This window comes from Dipodomys merriami, unplaced genomic scaffold (assembly GCF_024711535.1).
Source record: "Dipodomys merriami isolate MVZ:Mamm:240054 unplaced genomic scaffold, mDipMer1.0.p SCAF_36, whole genome shotgun sequence".
In the NCBI taxonomy this organism is placed as follows: domain Eukaryota; kingdom Metazoa; phylum Chordata; class Mammalia; order Rodentia; family Heteromyidae; genus Dipodomys; species Dipodomys merriami.
The window spans coordinates 748993-774852 of record NW_027205159.1 but is presented as its reverse complement, the minus strand read 5'-3'; the positions used below and the strand labels follow the sequence as shown (position 1 = coordinate 774852).

The window sequence follows — 25860 nt, the reverse complement described above, 5'->3', positions numbered from 1 at the left end:
GCTGTCTTGAATCCCTTGCAAGAGAGGTGACAATATGGGCATATAGCACAGGCTAGTGTCCCAGTGACTGGATGGAAAGGAGTCTAGTTTGCTTCCCTGACTTGATGGGACTTCAAGGGTGACCTCTTCATCCCATAGAACTTCTGTCTTCTTGGCATTTTATCCAAAGCTGGGGTTTCCAGGCCCCCAGAGAAACACACAGGAGACTCCAGGCTCAGCAATATGCTCCATCCACTCTTTCCTGTGTTTGAGTTACTTCCTTGTACTTACATCTTCACAATCGGAGGATGGTAAAGTGATATTGGAGATGGGAAGTAGGAAGAGTGGCTAAATAAGCTTCCATTTATAAGAAAGTCGCATCAAGAAGTTTAAATATCCCTTCATGGATTTCCTTTAAAAATAATTGGGCAGGTTGTAGTTGTGTGGGCCTAGCATTCCAGCTGCTTGGGAGGCTGACAGGGGTTCAATTGCTTGAGCCTGGGAGCTATGGGCAACACAATAGGACCCTAGCTAAACAAAGATCATGATGACTAGAGTCCTATGTGTACACTCTATGTAACTGAACCCTCCCTGGACCTTATTTCAAAGTTTAGTTCTGCATACTTTCCCAAGGCTTGTCCCTGCAGTGTCACACAGACCTCACAACCAGCTGGCACTTCCCTGGATCTGACATCCTAAGTGCCATTTTCTAGACCAAAGCACTCTCCTGCAGTCCCACAGTAGCTTCAGATACAGCATCTCACTGATAGAGGATCCTAAGACTTAGGAGTGGGGCACCCTCGTTTTCATTGTCCTGTGTCCCCAGTGTTTGCAGCATCCTCAGGAACCCCGCCATCCTCCAGGAGGCCACTCCCAGTCACCTTCACCTGGCTCTCCAGCTGGCTGAGGCGCTGCTTCACTTTGATCTGTGTGGCATTGTATTCAGCCAAGAGCCGGGCAAACCTGGTCTGCAGGGTATCCAGGGAGGACTCCAGGTGATCCACCTTCTCCTCGATGTCCTTGGGGTCCGCCCCAACCTTGGCTACATCCTCATCAATCAGATTGTCCTTCATCAGGATTTGCCTCCCTTTCTCCTCCAGGGCTTTTTTGGCATCAGGATATTCGGTGAGGGCTTCCATCAGATCATCCTTGGAGAGGCAGAACAGATCGGAATAACCAATGCTCCTGATGTTTGCTGTCCTGCGGTTCCCCGACTTGCTCCCCTTTATGTTTAAGATACTGATCTCCCCAAAGTAACTGCCATCACTGAGAACCACGAACTGGGTGATCCCATCATCAGCCACCACAGCCAGCTTGCCCTCCTTGATGATGTACATCTCCCTCCCTATGTCCCCCTTCTTGCAGATATAGTCCCCAGGGCTGAACACAGTGGGCCGCAGCTTTAGCACCAGTTCCACCAGCAGTCCCGCCTCGCAGTCCTGGAAGATGCGGACCTTCTTTAGGGTGTCCAGGTGCACGTTGATGGCGATCTCAGCCTTCAGCTTGTCTGGGAGGCTCTTGAGCACCTCCTTTTCATCCACTGTCTTTCTGTTGGCCCACAGGTAGTCAAACCACCGGATAACTCGTGTCTCCAAGTCTTTGGTCACCTTTCGGAATTGCATGTATTGCTTGATGGAATCAATCTTTGCCTGGAACTCTGCCCGGGAAGCATTCATGTTTGAGATCATGGAGCCCACGTTACCCACAATGGTGGCAAAAATCAGAACACCCACCAGGAAATCTATGACCACAAAGAGATACTCTTCATCTTTCACAGGTGGTGGGGTCTCACCAATGGTAGTCAGGGTCAAGGTGGACCAGTAAAGACTGTAAATGTACTTCCTGGAGAGGCGTCCATATTCTGGCTTGGAGATGTTGGGGTATACCCAAGAGTCTGTGCCAAAACCAATGAACTTGGAAATGGCGAAGTAGATACAGGCGTTCCAGTGGATGATGATGAGGATGTACAAGACCAAGTTCCCAATCCGAAACATATTGGGGTAGTTGGTCCTTGTCTCTGTGCGGTCAAAAAATTCGAAGAGCCGGGAAAACTTCAATAGGCGATTGAACCTCAGTTCTGGGTAGTTTATACCCAGCTTTAAATAAGCCAGGTCCGTGGGAGCCAGAGACAATACATCTAGCTTGAAGTGCAAAGACTTTGTGTAATGTTTCCATAGCCTCTTAGCATCCCTGACCATTAGACCTTGCTCGAGGAAACCTAAAGAAAGTGGAGTTCAGTTGGGCATCAGAAAGGCTTTTTAAAACTATGACCATGAAAAATATTTCCCATATATGTATATATATACATATATATGTATATATTTATCTAGCCATACACAGTGATGCACATATAATGAGAACACCTCTATTTGTTCTGGAAACTTACCCTGATACTTGCTCTTCTACAATATTCTGATCTGTGCAATTAAAAATAATAGAACAGGGGCTGGGAAGGTGGCTCAGTGGTAGAGCGCTTGCCTTTCATGCATGAGGCCCTGGGTTCGATTCCTCAGCACCACATAAGAAAAAAAGAAAAAAACCCGGAAGTGGTGCTGTGGCTCAAGTGTAGAGCGCTAGCCTTGAGCTGAAGAGCTGAGGGACAGCACCCAGGCCCAGAGTTCAGGCCCCACCACCAGACCCTCCCCCCCCCCCAAAAAAAAAATAATAGAACAATTAGGTAGCGTTTAAAATAGATTAGATATTAGATGCTGGCAAAGAATAATGGTTAAATGTAAGAAGATAACATAGAAATAAAACTTTTAATATATTTAATATATTTGATATATTTATAATTGATCTTTCATATACTCACTCTTTGGGGTTTTGTCACTTTTTTTTAAGTATTGGGGTTGAACTCAGGTCCCTGCATTTGCTAGGCAGATGCTATACCACTTGAGCCACATGGCCCTGATCTTCTTTTATATACTCTGTGTATGTGTGTGTGTGTGTGTGTGTGTGTGTGTGTATGTGTGTGTGTATTCTGGGGCTTGGATTCAGGGCCTAACACTGTCCTTCAGCTTTTTTGCTTCCTTGATCTTTATATAGTCTTAAAAGTAGCCTTTAAAAATTTTTATTTTATTGTAAAGATACTGTACAGAGGGGTTATAATTACATGAGTAAGGTAATGAATACATTTCTTGTGGAGCATTGTTACCCCCTCCTTTGTTGTTCTCCCACTATTTCTTCCCTCCTCTACCTCTCTCACTCCTCTCCCCCAAAGTTGTAAAGTTCATTTCCAGTATAGTGTTTTGTAGGTACCATTGTTGCAATGAAAAGCAGCCTTTTAAAGTTAGAGATCCACCTGGGCATCAGTGATGCACCTATAATCCTAGCTACTTAGGAGGCTGAGATCTGAAGATCACCATTCAAAGCTAGTCAAGATAGGAAAGCCCTTGAGACTCTTACCTCCAATTATCCACCAAAACCAAAACAAAAAGCAGAAATGGAACTGTGACTCAAGTGATAGTGTGTTCATCTTGAGCAGAAAAAGCTACGGGACATCCCAAGTCCTGAGTTCAAGCATGTGTACCAGCACAATGAATAAATTAATTAGTTAATTAATTAATTTAGAGATTCAGGGTAAAGTGCTTACCATTTGGGACTTACATGAGAATATCCCAGACAAGAAAAGGGGGTGAGGATAGGGCAGATGAAACAAAATAGGCAGGAAGACAATTCTTGAAGCTGGATGAGGATATGTGGGAGTTCACAATACTCTTGCCTCTGCTTTTGTGTATGCTTGAAAATAAATAAAATTTAAAACATGGGTCAGAGTCCACTCAGTTGACTTCACCAGGGGGTGGGACAGGACTCACCTTTAAAAAAATACTGCCCAGGGGTTTTGAAGTCACTTGAGCCACTTTTAAAGTAAAACAACCTGGGAGAAAGGCTGTACATTATGAGTCAGAGGCATGGAGCAAAGAGACCATGACCTTCACATTTAATTTTTATTGTTATTTACAGGCCAAATATGGGCAAAAATAGAGAGAAAGGTGTAATGAATGCTTTTAAAATGTTTACTAATTATCAGCGAGATCCTGAGGCACAGTGAAACAGGGCTGGGCCCACTGCTCCCTAGAACAGAGTTCTGGGACAATTCTTGTAAGTACCAGGTACTGCTGCTGCTGGTACAAGGCCAGGCTTTGAGGCTAGCTGAGAGTGACTGCTTCTGAAAATAATGAAAATCAAATCTGTTGTCACCTATGACATAGGTAAGTTCAAGCCCTGATTCTTTGTATTGCTCTTGTTTTACATATGTCTGTCAGTATCTGTAGTGGGGCTGGTTCTAGGATTCCCCTACCTCATTCCTACCTGTGGGTATCCAAATCCTAGATACTTTAGTGATGCATTTGCATATGTCTTTGAATATAACCTGCACGTATTCTCTTTCATATTTTAAGTGATCCTTAGATTTCTTTTTTTGGGGGGTCTGGTCATGGGGCCTGAACTCTGGGCTTGGGCGTTGTCCCTCAGCTCTTCAGCTCAAGGCTAGCGCTCTACTACTTGAGCCACAGCGCCACTTCTGGCTTTTTCTTTTTGCTTATGTGGTACTGAGGGCCTTATGCATGCAAGGCAAGCGCTCTACCACTGAGCCACCTTCCCAGCCCTAGATTTCTTAAAATAGCTAATGCAATGTAAATATTATGCAGATAGTTGTGAGACTGTACGGGGTAGAGAAAATGACAAGAAAAAGCCTGAACATGTTTGGTATGGACATATAATTTTTCCAAATTTTCTTTTATTTGAATTTAGCTCTTATGCAGTCTCTGGGGATGCACAGGGTCACTCTGCCTGTGTTCATTGAGTGCCTAGGTACCCATGTAACACTCAGTGCCTCATCAGTTCTTTAAGATTCTTCTGTCTGGGTTAGAGGTGTGGCTCAAGTGGTAGAGCACTGGCTTAGCAACTATGAGGCTCTGAGTTCAACCCCCAAAATACATTATTTTCTCCATTCTGAATATTTTCCCCTTAGATTATGAACACTGGTTGGTTTACTTGCCTCCCTTTTTTCTAGCTTCCTGCTGAATTTGTTGCTGCTAAGGACAGCACCCAAGCACAAGAAGGGTGGAGTCAATTTGATGAGGGCATTTTGTCCCACCAAAGTTTGGCTGGGACCAAGGACAGTGGACCCAGTGAGCCACTCACAGACTCCTGTTTTTTTCCTGGCAGTACTAGGGGGTTGAACTGAGAGTTTCACACTTACTAGGTAGGTGTTCTACCACTTGAGCCATGCCTCCAGCTTCTTTTGTCTTGATTGTTTTTGAGGTATGGTCTTGATTTATGTCTAGGCTGACCTGGGTTGCAATCCTCTAAACACACATTACGGAGCCATTGTACTTCCCTTATAGCTGGAATAAAAGGCATGTACCACTGAGCCTTTCCTAAGTGGTCTTCTTGGATGAACATGCATTGTCCTTTAAGTTATGATCCTGGACACCAATGTGGAATTAGGAGTGTCAGTCCACCATGCTAGGTAGTGAATGTGGAATGTGGAATTAGGAGTGTCAGTCCAGCATGCTGGGTAGTGAATGTGGATGTTGGGTTCACAGAGTCCTTGGCCTTGATTTCTAAGTCAGTCTTGTTCTGATGCAGCACTTCTTTTTCAATTTCCTTACTTTTTTTTATGCTGATACTAGAACTTGAACTCATGTCCTGGGTACTATTTTCACTCAAGTTGGCTCTCTACCACTTGAGCCACTGATTTACTTCCAGATTTTTGGAGATTAATTGGAGACAAGTGTCTCATACACTTTGATTCTCAGATCTTAGCCTCCTGAGCAGCTCAGATTAGAGATCGGAGCAACAAGTTCCCAGCTGGTTTGTAAATCAGCTTTGTAAAATCTTTGTAAATCCCTTCTATTATTTTTCCTTCCTTTCTCACTTTCTTTTTCTCTTTCCCTCCCTCCCTTCCTTCCTTTATTCTTTCTTCTTTCTTTCCTTCCTTTCTTTTTACATCTCTCCTTCCCTTCCTCCCTCCTTCCCTCCCTCCCTCCTTCCCTCCCTCCCTCCCTCCCTTCTTTCCTTCCTTCCTTCCTCCCTTTCTTCCTTCCTTCCTTCCCTCCTTTCTTGTATCACTTCTAAGGAGAAAGCAAGATGTGACTCAAATGCTTCATATACCCTGAAGCTACTCTGAGTGAGGTTTGTTGCTGTGATCTGGAGGTCTTTACACAGACAACTAGGACAGTTTTTCATTCAAAAGTCTTGGTAGAGACAAGAAGGGTCTTTTCCATCTTAGTTAATATCTTTAGATCATTAGAGTAAAACATACAAGGAGCTGGATGTTGGTGGCTCACATTTAAATAATCCTATGTGGGAGACTGAGATTGGGAAGATCAAGATTCAAAGCCAGTCTGGGTGGAAAATTTCATAAGACTCCCTTCTCAACCCTTAGCTAGGACACACCTATCATCCCAAACTGTGTAGTTGTGGGCCAGCCCAGCCAGAAAAGTCCTTGATACTCTTAATTTCCCTAGAAGGAAGCAGGAGTGTATCTGTGATCCCAACAACTATGAGAAGGCTAAAGTAGGCAGGTTGCTGTCAAGTTGTGCCTATGAGGAAGCAAGATCCTATCCTAAAATTAACCACTAACAAATAAGCTAGAAGTGTGACTCAGAGCAGAGCACCAGCCTAGCCAATGTGAGGCCCTGAGTTCAATGCCCAGTTCAGAAAAAAAAGGAAAGAAGGAGGGAAGGAAGGAAAAAAGAAAGAAAGAAAGAAAGAAAGAAAGAAAGGAAGGAAGGAAGGAAGGAAGGAAGGAAGGAAGGAAGGAAGGAAGGAAGAAAGAAAGAAAGAAAGAAGGAAAGGAAGAAAGAAAGGAAGGAAGGAAGAGAAAGAAAGAAAGAAAGAAAGAAAGAAAGAAAGAAAGAAAGAAAGAAAGAAAGGAAGGAAGGAAGGAAGAAAGAAAGAAAGAAAGAAAGAAAGAAGGAAAGAAAGAAAGAAAGGAAGGAAGGAAGAGAAAGAAAGAAAGAAAGAAAGAAAGAAAGAAAGAAAGAAAGAAAGAAAGAAAGAAAGAAAGAAAGAAAGAAGGAAAGAAGGAAAGAAGGAAAGAAAAGTGCACAAGGGCACACAGCTCCTAGCCGCAGATGTTGTTTGCTTTTAGTCCCAACCAGAAGTGATCTGGACGAAGTCATTATTCCTTTAGGCCCTGTTTCAAGTTTGTTAGAATTCCTGAGTGCTATGGAATAACAGGTCCAGGAAGCTCCTAGTTTCTGGGATTGACTGGATTCTGCCTCACATTCCCAACATCTGAGTAGTAAGAGGGGGAGGGGTCCTTGGCAATTTCCTATTGGTTTTCTTTCACAGGTGACACAAAGGAAGCCTGGAGAGCCAGCTTGACTTGCTCAAGGCCACAGAGTTGATTAGGACAGCCTAACCCAGAACCCAGGTTTCCTGATCTCTGCTCATGGTCCTGTCCAGAGATAAGTATAGAGGGAAGAGGCTTCAGACTCAGCATTCACTCTTGTGGTTGGAGGGTCCTCTTGAGCATGCCCTGTGGCCTGGCCCTGGGACTTTCCTGAGGCACACTTACCTGTTCGGGCACGCACCAGCATGTCCAGGCCATAGAGGACATCTGCTGAGTAGTCCAGGACCAGCCACAGCATCAGGTGCTCAGACTGAAGCTCATCAAAACAGGCCCTAACAAGCAGAGGGTGAGAAGTGAAATGCCATTGTCACCATGGGCCACACCTGGCTCTGGGACAAACAAGGCTCATTCTATCTAGTAGGGGCCCTACCAGTAGGGCTAATACCCTGTGGAATTGGCCCAGGCTTCTGAAGAAGAGACCTAGGCTAGGAATTAGTATTCTGTCCCATGGTTACAGGGTCAAAATAAGAAAGTACAGCCTAGAATAGCTGTATAAAACCTCAAAAGAGCTGAGATTAACCTCAGAGGTATAGCTGCTCTGGCTTCCTTGGTTTAATCAGGCAAAGGAACTAAGGATCTGCCCTTTCTAGAGCAAAACAACAAAAATTTAAGACTGGGAGACTAACAATTGCACAGGCCAGCAAATATTTTCTGCCTTTAATTTCTTTATGCTCCTTATTTTTTACACAGACACCTTCCAAACTTCCCTTCTAGCTGGACAGAGCAGCAGCCTGCCCCTGGGATCCATCTTATAGATTGCTAAGAAACCCAAAGCCTCTCACCCACCAGAAGAAGAGCAGCTCACTCTGTGTTCTTAGTGTCTAGATAGCCCAACTCAGGGAACAATATTGCCCCCCTGCCCACCTGGTAGGAAAGGTCCCTTTCTCTCTCATGCTTTTTACCTGCTCTGAAAACCCCTAGGAACAGCTAGACATTACCCTTGACTGGATAATCCCAGAAGCCTTCATTTACACTTGGACAGCATCAGTTCCCCTCTACATTCCTATCACATACCATGGTCAGACTCTGCATTCTGGTCTTGCATACTGGCTCAGAAAAGCCCCAAAGGTATGGTCATCCTCACAGAGCTGCATCCTACTGGTTCCCACAGTATGCTCAGGGGTGACCCCCTATCTATCCGCACTTCCTCTGGGAAATACAAATCTTCATCTTCATGCCAGTCTTGCAGGCTTGCTTAGGAATGCCTCTAAGCTCTCTGCCTACCCACGGAGGAGCATTGTGCCCTGCTCACACCCTGCAGGCTTTCTCAGAAATGCCCCAAGCTCTTGTTTGCCCACAGCAGAGCGGGTGCTTGCCTGCATCCTTGTCTGGCAGCATGCTCATGAATATTAAGATGCTGGTTGGCCCTTAGAAGAACATGGCTTCCTGTAGCATCCTCATCCTGAAGCTTGCTCGAAAGCCCAAGCCCTCAGCTTCCCTGCAGAGAGGCAGTGTCCTGCTCCTGACATTCATAAACAGCCAACTTCCAGGAAATGTTCCTTCTTGTGCTTATTAGAAAGTCTCAGCTCACTCCTGTGTCTCCAGACTGCAGGAGGCTCCAGAGATTCCGCAAGCCCCTGCTGATCCTCAGAAGAGAAATGGCTTTCTTGAAATCCAGAAGGACATGCTTGCCTAGAATTCCCTCAGAACCCACATTCTCTCCCCAAAAGAGTGGCAGGGTGTCCCCTGCATTCCAGTGGAGCAACCTGTTTAGGTTCCCCAAAAGCCTACTGCCCACTCTCACAGAGTAACGCTTCCTTTGGGTGCTCAGAAGAGCAGTGCCTCACCCCTGTCTCCTATCAAGGCCTCAAAGTGCCAGAACCCTCGCATTTCACCTCAAATTCAGCTCTCCAACAGTGATTCAAAGTGTCCTGAGAGCCCTGCCTATTCTGTAAATGGAGAAACAGAGGCAGGAGAGCTATATGGTGGCTGTGGTGGAATCAGAACTCTGGTCTTCTAGGCCAGCTGTCCTCAATTCTTCTGCTCCTCTTGCCTGACCCTCCTCGGGTGAAGTTACTGCTCCTTTACCTACCTGCACACAAGCAGACACCAGTTATAGAAGACTGGCAGGGCAATCATAGTCAGCCAGCGGTAGTAGATGTTGCTGGAGGGGTCTACCACAATAGTGTCCTTCTTCTTTCTGGAAATACAGAGCTGTACCATCAGTTCAGTTGGGTTGAAAGGTTCAGCTTTGTAGAGATTTAGAGACCTGGATGCACTTTGAGACCTGAAGCTCCATAAATGGCTGTCTGTGACAAGATTCGGTCAGCCTCAGGGCGCCCCACAGAATACCTCTCTATGGGAAGATAGGCTGGAGCTAAGGTAGACTTACAGATCCTTTCTGCCCAGCTCAGCTGCCAGTTGACTAGAAAACTATAACAATGACATACCTACATATCCTGTGGCCACATCACTCCCTTCAAGCTGCTGGGAATGAAACCATAGTATAGCAATGCCACTAATGGCTGGTGGGAGCACTGGAACCATCTTGTGGAGCTTGGTGAAAATGCTGATTCCCGGGGCCCACCCATCCCCCTTCCATCTGGGGCCTGGAAATGTGAATGTAAGCATTGCTTGATATTTCTGAGGCAGTTCCTCTCCACTGAACTTGGGAAACTTGGAATGTGCTCCTGGGGACCCTCTCTGTCTTGTTCATTGCATTTTTGTGCTGAGATAAAGTTACTGATATTAATTTCCTCCTCCTCCCCCTTCCTCCTCCTCCTCCTCCTCCTCCTCCTCCTCTTCCTCCTCCTCCTCCTCCTCCTCCTCCTCCTCCTCCTCCTCCTTCTTTGTTGGCCATGAGGCTTGAACTCAGGGCCTGGGTGCTGTCCCTACACTTTTTTGCTCAAGGTTACCATTATACCACTTTGAGCCACAGCTCTACTTCTTGTTTCTAGCTGGTTAATTGAATAAAAGAATCTCATAACCTTTTCTGCTCAGGATGGCTTTGAGTAGCTAGGATTACAAGCGTGATCTACCAGCACCCAGCATGGTTTCATTATTCTTATTTATTATTCCCAAAACATGAGATAAACCTCCTTATTAAGTATATCTTGAGAAATTATTGGTTCAATTTAATGTCCTACAATTTCTGGTCTATTATTATGAGCTCTTGGTAAGTCACAAATAGCCAGAGACTGGAGACATGGGGGTAATGGGTGATGACCCTAAATTCACACCGTGGAAAGTCCCATGGAGTTTGAGAAGTGGCATATTCAGGATGTTGTTCTGAAGGAAAGGGTTGTCCTCAAAACCTATTTCAGGATCAAGTGAAAACCTGGGAGGACACAAAGAAAACCAGCCAGGAACCAGTGACTCATGCCTGTGATCCTGATTACTCAAGAGGCTGAGATCTAAAGATCATGATTCAAAGCCAACATGGGCAGGAAAAGATGTAAGGTTCTGAATCTTCAACAGACTTTGCCTAACAAAGCCCTGAGGTAATAGGCCAAAAAAACCCCCCAAAACAACCAAACAAACCCACATGTTATAAGCCAGGAAACTTGCCTGAGATTCTAAAGGTCTTAGGAGATTAGTTGGAATATGAATTCTCTGGACAAGTACATATATTAAACATATTTATTAATTTACTCCATTTATATACCTAGAAAAGGTTGGGGGGGGGCTATTAAAGCGTTTGGGTCAGGGGCATTTAGCTCTGATAGCAGGATTCCCTGTTAACAGAACTTGGTTTTTGTGTGTGTCTCTCACAGGTGCTTTTCTTGTTTTCCAGTTTGGGGGAATGAATATGTAAATAAAATAGTGCTGAATATAGGTCTGAGGATGCTTCTAACCAGGAGTCCTTGAATATGAAACTTCCCTTTGTACAACTATGTAAAGATAATAAAATTAAAGTATTTTTTGAAGTATGGAATAACAATCTAATTTCATATGTAAACCAACCAAAAATGCTTGTTTAGGAACTTACTCATATTAAATAGTTGTGTCTTGGCCAATCACAGCAGCTGAGCTTGTGTCAATCATTAGTGGCCAGCTGATGTGTGTGTGTGTGTGTGTGTGTGTGTGTGTGTGTGTGTGTGTGTGTGTGTGTGTGCGCACGTGCGTGCATACAGTTCTGGAGCTGGAACTCAGGATCTAGATGAAGTCTCTGAGCTTTTGTGCTCAAGGCTAATACTCGCTACTTAAGCCACACCTCTACTTTCAGCTTTTCTTTTTTGGTAGTTAATTGGAAATAAGAGTCTCGCAGATTTTCCTGCCCAGGCTGGTTTTTTACTGCAATCCTCAGATCCCAGCCCTTTGAGTAGCTAGGATTATAGGCACCTAGCTGCCATATGATTTAAGTAAGGAAAATTGCTGACCCCTAGCCAAACAAGTTATCACTTCACCTTTCTTTTGCTTTCTGCCCCCAAATGCTGCTTGATCACGTTACAGGCAGAGTTCTTAGTTTTGAGGGCTGCTTTATTCTGACATGGTAAATAAAATCCAGTTGCGCCCGACATTTAAACCAATGATGTATTTTGACAGTGGATAAGCATAAGAAAAGAACCAGCAGATGGCATTGCCCACAAGCTTATTGGGTACCTTTCACCCTGCCTGTTGATAAATTACACCAGGCTCAGCCTGCTACCTCCAGGCATGGAGGCTCTGACTTACAGGAGTTGGCCTTTCCTCTAGCTACCAAACTGCTGAGGGCCTAGAAAGCCCCAGCACCATGCAGCTGTATCCTGGAGTCCATCCAGTACTGCCCAAAAGAAAACTACACAGAGTTGCAAAGCTTTGCTGGATTTGGCTGGGAACAGTTTGATTGGTCAGGAAACCATTATTCAGGAATGTCAGAAATGTCACGGAAGAGTAAAGGAAGGTGTCCAAAGAGGATTATTTTTTGTATCCCCTGTGCTCGTGTCCTAATTTTGGGACAGTTCCCTTAGTCTGAGTAAAGGAATGTTGCCTGGTACAGCCACCACCACCCATTCCCATCCTAACTCCAAAATAAAGCAGCTCAGACATTCTCTGCTGGGGTTTCCTTTGCTGTTCCTTGCCTAAAGGACACAATACCTAACTTTCCAGTTTGGTTTTGTGTTTTGAAGTGTCACAGTTGGCTTCAAATCAAACATATAACCACAGTAGCTATTGTTTTGTGGATAAAATAATTGTGTTTTCCTTGATTGATGGGATTTGAGTCCCAAATTTATGCAAACAAAATAAACACATGCTTCCTTTATGAAAGGAAATAGAAAAAAAAATAGTTCTATTTCAGGAACAAAGGAGGAAATAAGAAAAGGCTCTGGTACATATTTCTGTCAACTGGAAGTCAAGAAATGGACATTTCCTGCTACAATGTGGTTCCCCCTAACTTAAGGAAGGCTTTCCTCTGCTCCCATGGGATTCTATAGGAAGTGGTGAGGCAGGGGAGTTGCACGCTCATGTGCATATACTACTGCACCCTGACGTACCTACATACACACTCCCAGTGCTCCTGAGAGCATTACACATCTCAATAACTCTGCCAGCTTGACATCTGTGACTGAAGGTAAACTCCACCAGTTATCCTCTCAAGAGGCTCATCACTGGAAACACTGAAATGTTTTCTTTCCCACTGCCCTTAACATCAGCCTTAAGAAGGAGCATTCAGGAGCTGGAGATTGTAGAGTGAAAAATGCATTCTTCTTGCTAAGGAGACCATGTACTGTTCTGCAAAGGAACTTGTTTAGCCCCCTGAACTATGTAGCAATATAGGGTGTTAAGGCTTCAAGCCTTTATCTGATGTAGGATCTTTGCTTTATGAATGAGAAAAGAACCAAAGAGATAAAGTGACTTCTTCAAAGAAATCATACAAACCTTGCTCGTCCCTCCTCACTCTGTCCAATGAGGATGGATTTCCAGTAAAAGGAATAAGATTCTAGAATGGTCTTCTGGTGTTTAGGGAGGGTGGGAGGCAGGAGTACTTAGGCAGGGAGGCAAAGCTAGGCTTCTATGGGGAGAAGGGTGACTCCTAGAACCGAGAAAGGTGAGTGGACTCCACTGGGATTAGGTACTTACTCCTCCTTAGAGTTGTTGCAAGTGTTAGTGTTGCTTCTGGCCAGGGGCCAGGTGCTGCAGGAAGGCAAGATAACCAGGGTATGAGTGCAATTAATTTCAAGAACCATCATCCCCAGGTGATTATTCCAGGACCTCCTATTCTCTTTCCTGAGACTTTCTGTTTGTAGGTTGAAGAGCAGAGGGTATTGCTAGGTACCTGGGTTTGAACTCATAGTCTTAAGCTCGCTCAAGCTTGCTTACTTAGCTGGTGCTCTACCACTTGGACAATGTCTCCAGCTTGGCTTTTTTGTTAGCTACTTTGGAGATACAGTTTTGAGGGCTTTTCTCTCCTGGCTGGTTTCCAACCTCCATCTCCTGGATCTCAGCCTCTTGAGAGACTGGGATTATAGAGGTGAGCCACCAGTGCCCAGAGAAGGGACAAATAATTTTTATGTGTGACTAGTTAGGTCTGGTAAAAGCTTTGGGGAAGAAGGTAGATAAACTTGACTAAATTGAGGTTTCTGAATAAGTAAGAATGAATGGTTTGAATGCTATCCAGTTTCCTGGCCTCAAATTCCTCCTGCTCAATCCTGTGCTGGGCAGTGTTTCAGGCACTATAGAAATGGACCATCCAGGGCTTCGTCTTTTAGGCGCTTCCATGTCTGAAGTGAAGGGGCTCTTGAACCTTCTTAGGTGCCAAGATGGACACATCCAAGCAGGGGCAGTCACTTACTTGCTATCCTCATCTACCCAGGCGTAGCTCTCACCCCCCATCCCCCACCCCCCGCCGCCCAAAACAACAATCAAAACAAACTCTTTCTTCCAATTTGTAGGGGAAAAAATCTGCCTCTAGAAAAATCATCTCCATTTTTAGTTAGTCTTCCCTCAGCTTCCCTACTCCTGGGATGGTCCACCGACCCATCTATGTAAGAATCTGGAAGAAAGTGGAGGTTGGTTTCGCACAAAATTAAAATGTAAAGGTAAAATGTCCTAGTATTAAATGATTTTCCCATAGGAGAAGGTTTTGTGGCCCAAGACTTGTCTGCTAACACAATTGTTTTTTACATAACTGATTCAAGAAAGCCAGGTGACCTTTCTTGAAGCCAAGAAGGCAGCTTGCCTGTATCTGGTCACTGCAACTCCATTGTAAAAGATGACAGGTACCAGTGGCTGACCACACTGCAGTGTAACTCCTGAAACTGGATACCCAGCCAGATGTCATTTTGACTCCTTGTATTGGCTCTGCCTGGGCATTTCTTTCTCTCCCCATCTAACATATGGCTGCAACTGCTTGTTTCTGGGTTGGTTGTGCTCATCTGAAAAATCTTTCTAATAAACAGAAGTCCCTGAAAGATGGTGGAGATAACATTCAGCTCCAAGGGTACAGTACACAGTAACAATGAACACTTTGCCTTCCTTCTCCAGGAAGCCTCGCAGAGTGATCAACAACCATTCTGTGCCACTACATTCATCTTCCATCCTGAACCTTCTGGCACATGACCAGGTACCTCTGATTCACTCAGGGCCTGCCCAGGATGTGTTCCTCACCCAACCCCACTGCTTGTCTGGTTACATTAGGAAATGAAAAAGGATGAAGTATCCATCTTTATTAATATAAGATTATAAGAAGGCAATTCAATCAAATTAGCTAAGGAAGTCTTTGTCCCTAAGAAATTAAACCTGTCTGGCTAGCTTGCTAAGAAACTTCTTTTCCTCTCTCCTTCCCATCTTCTCCTCTCCCTTGTCTGTCTACTACCCCTCCTGTCCTTCTGTCTGAACAGTGAAAACACTGTCTGGGTGTGGGACACCCAGCCCTGGGAGCCCCTGTACAATTCCTGGTATCCACCCAGGTAACCCTGGCTTTTACATCTCAGGAATGCCAGGGGTTTGCAGGGGCAGCAGATGTGGAACTCGGCTTGAGCCTCTCCAGCTGTCCTTTTGACCTTAGCCAGAGATTCTGACACCTTTCTCTGGTGCAGAAGCCTGAACCTGGGTCCCCTGCCAGAACTGTCCCTGAACTGTCATATTTTACCACAATGTAATGCAAAATCTGTAATATAGAGATTTCACCTCTCACACACAAACACAAACATGTAGTACAATGGTGGTACCAGAAAATCTGTCAAATTTCCCTGAGGCTTCCTCACCTTTACAATCCAGAGGCCCTTCTGGGACTTCTTGAGAAGCCCCCAGACTACAGACCTTCATATTGTCACAAAAGTAGACTGCATTTTCTCCAGCAAATCATATAAGGGCCATCTGTTCTCAGCAATCACATTCACATTTTACAACTCTCAGCAGAAAGAGAAAAGATTCAGCCAAAAGAAAACTTTGCAACCCTTTTCTTTATTTCCCAAGGAGGTCTGGGTGAGAATCTCCCTGCTTGTGAGCCTGGGGAAAGCCAGCTTTCCCTCCAGGTCAGGCCTCTCCTCCCTTCCAGTCTAATCTGAGTATCCTCAAGAAATCTCAGTATGTTCAGTATGCAACTAAGTTGACCCAGTGGCCCCTGTGTTTTCCCCTCAATCAAAGGCTGCGGGGACACCCAGGAACAAAAGCAGTAGAGATACTTCTGTGTATATGCACAAAAGGTCACACTAATCCAATAGCAGCACACTAACTGTCTACCCCTCACCCCACCCAATGGTTCTTAACCTGATACAGAGTATGGGTGATCCCTCTGGAAAATTAGACCATCAGTGAACCTTCTTTCCAGAAAAAAAAATACACATACCTCTAGGCATAAAATTGTTTGTACTATTTAGGCACACCTCTCAAGTCTCCTGGTATAAAGGGCCCTGCTTTCAAGCAAGATGAAACATAGTGCAGTCTAGGGTGATGAGGGTCCTTGATGAAGAGAGGTAAATGTGGCCAACACTGTGTATTGAGTTTGAGGAACTCTTGTAGGAGATGGGACCTGTGGTCAAATGAGGCTGGGCTTCTTGGTTCAAGGGCTTCCTCTCCGGGGCTTTTGGAGTCTGTGTAGAGGATGCCAGAAACATTCCCCAAAGGGTGCACCCCCTTCAATGAATAGCTTATATAGCTGGTGCTCTAAGGCTCCTGGGATATCTAAGCTGGACTCATCAAAGCTGATGCTTTCTACCTTGCCTGCCAGTGCAGGTGGCCCTTTGTCCTTTGTGATTCCTTACCTTTTCCCTCTGTCCAGTAGCTCCTGGCTTCCCAGATTGGACTGGGCATTGCTCTCTCGGGTAGATACCTCCTTAAGCTCAGCTCCCTGGAAACGCGCTAGAAAAGAATCTGGTGTCTGGTCCTCATGGTGTATGTGTCTGGCAGCCCATGCACGCAGCGAGATGATGAGGCGAGACAACCTGGAAGAACAGTCAGGGATTGGAGGAGGAAGGACAAGGAAAGCCCTCTCTCTGGCCTGAAGGGACCCACTAGAAGCAGAGACCATCAAGCAACAGAGCATGGTTATGATGGCCTGTGGCTAGTGATTGTCTCATTCTGTTTGAGTTTTTAATTCCCCTCTCCTTTTACCCCTGCAGTCTGTGGCAGAGTTGCCTTCTTATTTTCTCTCCCTCTGCTTCCTCCTTCTCCTTCTCCTTTTCCTCCTCTTCTTCCTTTTTCTTCATGCTAGTACTAGGGCTTGAACTTAGTTTTTTTCCCCTTTTATTTGAGCATTTAAAGCAATTTATTATTCGAATTAAGGAATTACACATTTTGTTTTGATAATAGTCATTATCTTAAAAGCATCATTCAGTTTTCTCACATTTAAAAGTATATTGCTAATTTCAGTCAACTAACTACATGAGCCCAGAGGCTGCAGCAACAGACACTGGGGCGGGCAGGGCTGGGCTGGGGGTTTCCCACAGTCCTCACTTAACTTTTCATTTGGCTTTTTCACTCATAGCTGGTGCTCTGTCATGTGAGCCACACCTCTATTTCTGCATTTTTACTGGATAATCCGAGGTAAGAGTTTGTTGGATTTGTCTGCCCCAGCTGACTTTGAACTGTGATTCTCAGATCTCAGCCTCCTGAGTAGCTAGCATTACAAGCCACTGGAGCCCAGTTCAAGACTTCCTAATAAAGGACACAATCTCTTTATTTTGGTTTTGCCAATATTTTTTTTTTTTTGCTGGTCCTGGGGCTTAAACCCAGGGCCTAGCCACTGTTCCTGAGGCTCTTTGTACTCAAGGCTAGCGCTCTACCACTTGAGCCGCAGTGCCACTTTTGGCTTTTTCTGAGTAGTTTATTGGAGATAAGAGTCTCATGTACTTTTCTGCCAGGGCTGGCATGAACCACTGGAGCCCAGTTCAAGCTTTCCTGATAAAGGATACAATATCTTTATTTTGGTTTCGTCATTTTTTTTGTTGGTCCTGGGGCTTGAACCCAGGACCTTCTTTGTGGTCAAGGCTAACACTCTACCACTTGAGCCACAGTGCCACTTTTGGCTTTTTCTGGAGATAAGAGTCTCATGGACTTTTCTGCCTGGGCTGGCTCAAACTGCGATCCTCAGATCACAGCCCCCTAAGTATCTAGGATTACAGGTGTGAGCCACCAGCATCTGGAGGCTTCATCATTTTAATTCTACAAAGGCATGGCCTATCAAATAGGGCATTAGGAAGCCTTTCTACTCATTTCTTTTGTCCAATTCAGACCTCATGTTATGACTGCTAAGCATAGGGCCTGTAAAAACAATACAATTTTCAAATAAGGATGAAGTATGGAACAAAGTTTAAAGGAAGAAGCATCCCCACATAGCATAGATTCTTTTTCCAATGCTTATTCCATTAATTTTTTTAATACAATTTCCACTTCTCTTCCTAAGCTCATGTAGAATTTCCTTTGCAACTTACCCTGATCCCTATCCTGGAATCAGACTTAACAAAGGAGGTGGCCATAGGCTCAGCCTCTTCTCACAGGAGCATTCCTGTGAGAGGCCTACTCTAGTCCTGGCTCCTGTGTCTCTGCTAGAGGGGAATGGAAAGAGGCTCAACTCTGTTTCTTGGCTTCTGGTTTCCTTTATTTGGGGTCAAGGTCAGTTTTAAAAACCTAGAACTAAGTCATGAGCTGTCACATACCTTGACCTTGTTCTTAGGCTAAAGGAATATAGTGAAGCCATTAAGTGTTCTACTTATAATGTTGAGAACCTGCTGGGCACCGTTGGAGTATACCTGTAATCTCAGGAGGCTGAGATCTGAGGATTGCAGTTCAAAGCCAGCAGAGGCAAGAAAGTTCATGAGACTCTCATCTCTGATTAATTACCCCCAAACCGAAAGTAGCGCTGTGGTTCAAAGTGGTAGACCACTAGACTTGAGCAAAAGAGCTCAGGGACAATGCTTAGGCCCTGAGTTCGAGCCCCAAGATTGATCCCTCCTCCCCCAAAATGAGAATCACTGTTGTAAACTTATTTTGAGCTTCCTGCTTGACCCAAATTCTTAGCTCTGAATACTTTCCCCCACCTTTCTTGTGCTGAGGGAGAAGATCCAAGGTCATTCTTCCTTCTCCAGCCTCAAACAGAGCTGAACAACTGACCGACAGCAACTCAGAGCCACTCCAAGCCGGGGTTGGAGAATTCAAACCAAAAGAAAATGATCAGAGGCCCTTTTCAACCTTGTGCTTGCTAATGGGGGAGCAGAGCAAGACAGATATGGGGGAGACACTCAAAGAAAGCACACAGACCACATACTTCCATGAGAAGCCATTGTCTCCCAGCTTCCTCCCCTATTCCTCATTTGCTCTGCCTATATTTCCATCATTCTATATAATTAGCATGTTAGCACCATATGATGGTACCTGCCTCAGCCTCTCTGAGACTTGCAATTCCAGAGCTTCTCTTTTCCTTGCAGCCAAAGTATCTTAAGACAGCATTTTATGTTGGGAGCCAGTGGCACACACCTAGCTACTCAGGGGGCTGAGATCTGAGGATCATGGTTCAAAGCCAGCCCCATCAGGAAAGTCAGCAAGACTCTTATCTCCACTAACCTACCCAAAAACCTGGAAGTGGAGATGCTTCTCAAGTAGTAGACCACTAGCTTTGTGCAAAAGAAGCTCAGGGACAGTGCCCAGGCCCTGAGTTCATGCTCTAGAATTGGCACAAACAACAACACAACCACAACCACCCAGAATTTCATTAGTAAAATAAAACACTAGAAATCACTTACATGCCCAGCTACAATGAGCTTGGATGAAAATTATGCTGACTACACAGATAAATTAATTTTTGGTAATAATCTTAAGAAAAAGTTATAGCACACAAGACCATGTAAAACCAAAGTACCAATAAGAAAATGGAATAATGAGCTCAAAGTTTGTTAAGTACTTGGCCCTTCCTGGATCTGACACAGCCCTGGACACAGCCCCTAAGGGGCTGGCACTGTTAGGTGCATTTCTAGATTGAAGCCTGAAGTGAGGAAATAATTTCTTCAGAGCCAAGCAAGGTACAGAGGGCATGAAAGGGAGGCAGAGCTCAGAGCCTTTCTATAAAGTATAGACCTGTACCTGTGAGAACCTGTCAGTCCTGTCTGGAACAGTGCCACCATTAACCTCAACATCTCTGGGTCCTCCAATGTCCTTCCCACTTTCTCTGCCTAGTTATTTTTCTGACTTCTAAGCTCAGAACACTTGTCCCAAGAGGAGGGAAATTACTCACAGATAGATTTGGGTACTAGTCTGACTCTTTAACCCCACCCCCATGCAGCAGCTACAGCTGCCTTTCTGCCCCAGTGTCCCCTTTCCCAAAGCAAAGGCTCGGACTGGTCAGTTACCTGGCAGGTGTCTGGCTAGTGAAGGAGCTGTGTCTGGGTCCAGCTGACACTCTGGTCTCCATGGCGGTCTCTTCCTGCAGTGCAGATGATGTCTCCTCACATGGTGAGTGGACCCTAGGAAATCAAATATGCAGCATGCTAAATTGATTTTAAGCTCATCCACCTCCTGAATAGTCAGGAGTGAGATGGACAGATGCCCGCCTGCCACATAACGAGAGCAAACATCCCAGATCCTCTACCCAGAAGCCCTCCCATTTCTGCCATTTCTGTTCACTTCCAGCAGATCTTTACTTTTGGACTATGGTGACCTTTTGTTTTAGTGGGCTTAAATTTAGAGCTTTGTTCTACCACTTGAGCCCATCTTTTTTGTTTTAGTTTAATTTTTAGGTAAGGTTGTGTTTTTGTTTTTGTTTTTATCCAGAGCTGGCCTCAGACCTTGATATTCCTACCTTGTCCTCTTGCTGAGATTATAGGTGTGTACTACCATGCCTGGACCAAGGTAATCTGTGTGTGTGTGTGTGTGTGTGTGTGTGTGTGTGTGTGTGTGTGTGTGCGTGTGTGTTATTAGGGTCTGAATTCAGGACTTCATGCTTAGTAGGAAGGTGCTCCACTACTTGAGCCACAACTCTAGCCCCCAAGGTAAACCTCCTTTACAGCAAGTTTGATCAAAGAGCAAAGCTCATGTTGGGGAGAAAGGTAAAGGAAGCTGGAAGCAAATGTTGACAGGGTCCTCATCAGAAGGTGGAGCCTCAGGAAGGTCTCCTTGATTTTCATCTCAACCATACAACCTGTTTTGACAAAATACTTCCATAATGAAGATTTGTTTTTGTTTCAACACATCTCTGCAATCTAAGTCCAGAGCAAATGCAATCTCCTTTTAGAAGCTTCCTATCCACTGTGTGGGCTGTGGATGCATTTCCCTGGCAGCTATGTGCATGCTTGCCTGGCAGCCATCTGTAACTGTAAGGATCTGGCAAGACCCAGATAATTGCCTGGACTTGGCATCTTCCTCTAAACACGGTACAGCTTGTATGATGCTTTCAAAAGCGAATCCAGTTTCATTTATTTATGTATTTTTGTCAGTCATGGGGCTTGAACTCTGGGCCTGGACGCTGTCCCTCAGATCTTCAGCTCAAGGCTGGCACCCTACCACTTGAGCCACAGAGCCACTTCCAGCTTTTTCTGCTTATGTGGTGTTGAGGAATCGAACCCAGGGCCTCATGCATGCGAGGCACGCACTCTACCATTGAGCGAACTTCCCAGCCCCAAATCCAGTTTTCTTTTTGCCAAATCTTAGTCTCTGCCCCTGCAATGCAGAGGTTAGGGGCAATGACACACTTGTGTAATTCAGTGTCGAAAGCCCTACACAGACACCACGGGATGCCCCTCTGTAGGAACACCAACCTGTCACATCAGCAGCAAAGCCTTGAACTTTCAGGAATAAAAACCAGGAATGGGTTTGTCTATGTTTTCCTTTCTTTTAAAACCTCCTAAGACTACATTTGATCAGCCTGATTAAAAGCCAGTCAGGCACTGGGCTCTGGAGCTTTGCTCTTCATTCTACAAGTCTTGTGGAGCCCTGGCAAGGCAAATTAATTCTATCACAGGGCCCATTCCAATCTAATCAGCTTTCTTAACAAGGTGGTTGAAGGGGGAGGCAAGAATTAACATCAGGGAGAAGCTGCAGTCTCTCCCTGGAGTGATTAGAAGTCAGGCTCCTTGAATCCCAGGTGCTGAGCTGTGCTGTGGCCATCCTCCCCACCCCCCCCTTCTCTCTAGTACCGGGGAGCTCACTTCCATGCCAGGGCCTATCTAGGCCATCTTTAAAAGCCCTGACTGCCAGCATGCACCTTCTTTCCTCCTTGTCCCCAGGCCAGGCTACTTTTTATGCTGGAAACAGCGTCAGACGGCTTCATCTTCACTGACAGGAACCTGTACAGCATCAGCTGCCCCTGGGCTCACATTTTCTTCCCACCATAGCCGTTTTCCTGTAACCATATATCTCAGGTCTAGCTTGGCTGGGCAGAGAGACTGAGACCATCTTTTCTTAATATATATTTTTATTGTAAAGATACCATACAGAGGGGTTATAGTTACACGAGTAAGGTAATAAGTACCTTTCCTATCGAGCATTGTTACCCCATCCTTTGTTTTTCCCTTACCATTCCTTCTTTCCCCACCTCCCCAACTCCTCCCCTGGCCCCGAAGTTGTAAAGTTCATTTTCAACATAGTGTCTTGTACATCACTGAGACCATCTTGACATTACCAATTACAAGCCAAGAAGTGTTCATTGGTTTGTATGTTTTTGGTAGTCTTTGGTGGTCACCAGCCACCATCAGTCAAAACCCAGGCTACTGCTGAAGCAGATGGCTCTAGCTTGAGCACAAGCACTTGATTTTGAGAATTGAGTACTGACATGACATGCAGAGAACTCAACTTGCCTTTCCTCCCAACACCATTTCACTCACAGGTACAATATTCAAACCACATATTGTTTATTAATAGTCTACAGGGTATCAGCTACAAGCATTCTACCATTGAATCCACACAGCAACCCTTTCCTAGAGGAAGTGGAAGTCTAGGGAGGTTAAGTACTTATTTGAGATCACAAGGGCCAAACAGCAAAACTGGCATTACAGTGTCATTCCATTCCATTCCCAAACCTGTTCTCATCCTCCATGAAGCTGCCCTTACTATTTTCCCATAAAGCCCAGGTGAAAATGGGACATGGCTGAGGAATGGGGCATGCCACTAAGGACATTACACTGATCCATCTTGCTGAACTACATGGTATGGCTCTTTATTTCCAACCCATCTGGCTGGGATCTCCTCCTTTACCATATGTGGCCACTCACATCTCATCCATCTACATAAAGACCCTGCTGCAGTTTCGATTCTATAGTTCTTTACCTCTCTGATGTTCTGTAGATGTACCTCCCAAGAGGTACTCAGTTACTGGGGGATAAGTGAATCTCTGGATCTGAGCAACTGCACGAGCAGTTAATCTGGCTTCTTTTTGTTGCAGGAAAGCACACCATGAGACCAGATTTATCTGCATCTGTGACAAAGAACTCAGTGCTTATGACATCAGGCGTGGTGGGCAGGTGAAGATGGCAGAACCCACTCTCCCCCCTCATCCAAAGCAACCCTGTGGAAACCACCAGGCTTGTAGACTTGAGTTGCAGTAGCTCCTAGTGACTGGATGTTCTGCACATCGGTCACCTGTTCTCTTTGAATTGAAGTGTCCTGATCTTCATAGAAAAGATGAAGCAAAAGTTGGCAATTTGATGTTGCTTTAAATACTGCTCAAACACTGACTCCTGGAAAGGCACACTTAGACCCAAAGAACAGAGAGAACTTTCTCTGGCATATATTCAAAGGGCCAATGAAACCTTTTCTTCCCAATGCATCTCTCTGCTTGTATCTTTTTTATTTTAGTCCAGGCTTCGACTCAGGGCCTTGTGCTCTTACTTGGCTTTTTCACTCATCTAGTGCTCACACCTCTACTGTCTTTTTTGGTGGTTGAGATAAAAATCTCACAGACTTTTCTTGGCTTGGCTTCAAACTGTGATCTTAGACCTCAGGCTTCTGAGTAGCTAGAATTATATAGACCACCAAGGCCTAGCTTTCTTGATTCTGCCAGATTGATGTCTTCCTTTTAGCTCCAGAGTCTTAGCAAATACCAAGACTTATATACACTGTAAACCTAATTCCAGTCCACAAGGAACTATAGATAGATAGATAGATAGATAGATAGATAGATAGATAGATAGATAGATAGATAGATAGATAGATAGATAGATAGATATAGGTATAGATATAGATATAGATATATCTCACAGTAATCCTATCAGATTATAATGGAGCTGAAATACTCCTATCATCCAGTAATGTTGCATACTCTGGTGATGACACCTGGGAAGGAAAAGGCCCCCAGAAGTTGGCAAAGATAAGAGCAAAAGCAACTACTGCAACACAATGAAGCAATTGCTTTCAAAGAGGGGAGGAGTTGAAACTTGTCATGTTCAACTTCTATGCTTATTTGCAGAAAGGAACTAATGTTGGTGAGGTACAGGTTTCCTTTGTCCTCTGCCATTGGGCAAGGACAGAATTTATCATGAGAACTTGACTGGTAATTAACTCTCTCCTTTGTGGAACAACTGGTATTTTCCTTTAGTGACTTTGGGGACATGGGAATAGATATAAGTGACCTCTTGGCACAAGACTGGAGAATATGACACCTCATTCTCTTCCTCTTCTCAAGCCCCAAGGATCTTGAATGATTGGAATCTACTGCCATTGGCCACTTGTGACCTGGAACTGAAGCCAAAGCATTTTAAGTCTTCGGTCCTGGAGAAGCCCATTGAAAATGGCTTTCTCTGGTGATAATTGCTTTGGGCTACACTCAGGGAGTAGCACAAAGAAGCCTCTTTTCTGTAGAAGCTGCAAAGCTTGCTCAAAATAGCTACACCAAGAGGTGGGTCAGGATTCAGGGTACCCTTGGTTCTCACTGTAATTCTCAGAGCATATTTTTTAGTCTTTCTCTGTTGAATTATCCTCAAAAATATGCCATATGGTTCCTAGAGAGTTGAACCAAATAGAACTAAGAAGACATGAAAACCTCAGTAACATTTTTTTTCCTGGAATTTCAGAATATAATTATTTGTTCATTCAAAGGAAGCATTTTCACCTTTTTCAAAATGGCTTTCCACTAGGGAAAATAACTCTAATAACTCAATAAAGAGAAACAGAAAACTGGGCCTCCACTTTGATGCTTTGGTGAAAGACCTAAGGGCAGGAATGTCTCAGGGGACAGAAATGTGCTAGGCAGGTGTTCTACCATTTCAACCATATGCCTCTAACAGTCTTCTTGATATAATTAAAGATCAACAGTGATGAATACTTCAGTATTCAAAGTCTCAATTCTTTATCTTAAAAGCTTTCCAAAAGGACTGGAATTTTAAAACACAGATATAATTTTGCCCAAATGCCATTTCTCTTCCTAAAATAATAACTTGAAACTTAAAAGCATTGTATGTATATGTTGCCATAGTCCTGTGTTAAAGCTGAGCAATGTACCAGTTCCCTATCTTTGTTTGTTTTTTTTTTTCAAATAGGGTCTTATGTTGATGGTTGGGCCATCCTGAATTTCAGTACTCCTATTTATGCAGGCACTGATCACCATGCCTAACTTTTCTTGTTTTAATTTTATTGTAAAGTCGCTGTACTGAGGGGTTACAGTTACATGAGTAAGGCAATGACTACATTTCTTGTCAATCATTGTAACCTCTTCCCTTGCTGTTCTCTCACTAATCCCTTCCCTCCCCCACCCCTGCCCGAAGTTGTAAAGTTCATTTCCAATATACGGTCTTGTGGGTATCATTGTTGCAATGGGTCATCCTGTGTCTAGTAACATGGCTTCAGAACTTCACACTCTCATTTTGCTGTCTCACTCATGGCTAGCTATCTCTTGAGCTCTGTCTGATATTTTACTGAGTAATTTGGAGATATAGTCTTGTCGACCTTTTTTTTTTTGCCCTTATTAGCTTTGAGCTACAATCCTGCACATCTCAGCTTCTTGAGTATCTAGGTTTATAGGCATGAGCTACCAGCACCCAGCTGGCCCTGTCCAATACCTTTAAGTCATTCTTCCTACATGGTCAAGGTCGGCTATGGAAATAATCTGTGACTTGCATCAGACAAAGCCCATCTCACCTGAGGCCATTCTCAATGCAGTTGAGATCTCTGTCCATGCTCTTTACAGTAAGGTGAGTCAGGGAGGGTTGGGAGTACTGGGTATTGACCTTGGCCAT

General features: G+C 44.5%; 1 protein-coding gene across 1 annotated transcript; it reads right to left on the bottom strand.

The window, feature by feature from the left end:
- Positions 1 to 785: 785 nt before the first annotated feature.
- On the bottom strand, positions 786 to 25860 carry Cnga3 (cyclic nucleotide gated channel subunit alpha 3). The gene is made up of 8 exons (XM_069988444.1): positions 25763 to 25860; positions 20047 to 20160; positions 16468 to 16647; positions 13343 to 13396; positions 10178 to 10186; positions 9375 to 9482; positions 7508 to 7614; positions 786 to 2197 (listed from the first exon to the last, which is right to left on the bottom strand). The coding sequence occupies exons 1-8, from the start codon at positions 25858 to 25860 to the stop codon at positions 786 to 788; spliced, it is 2082 nt and encodes a 693-aa protein (XP_069844545.1).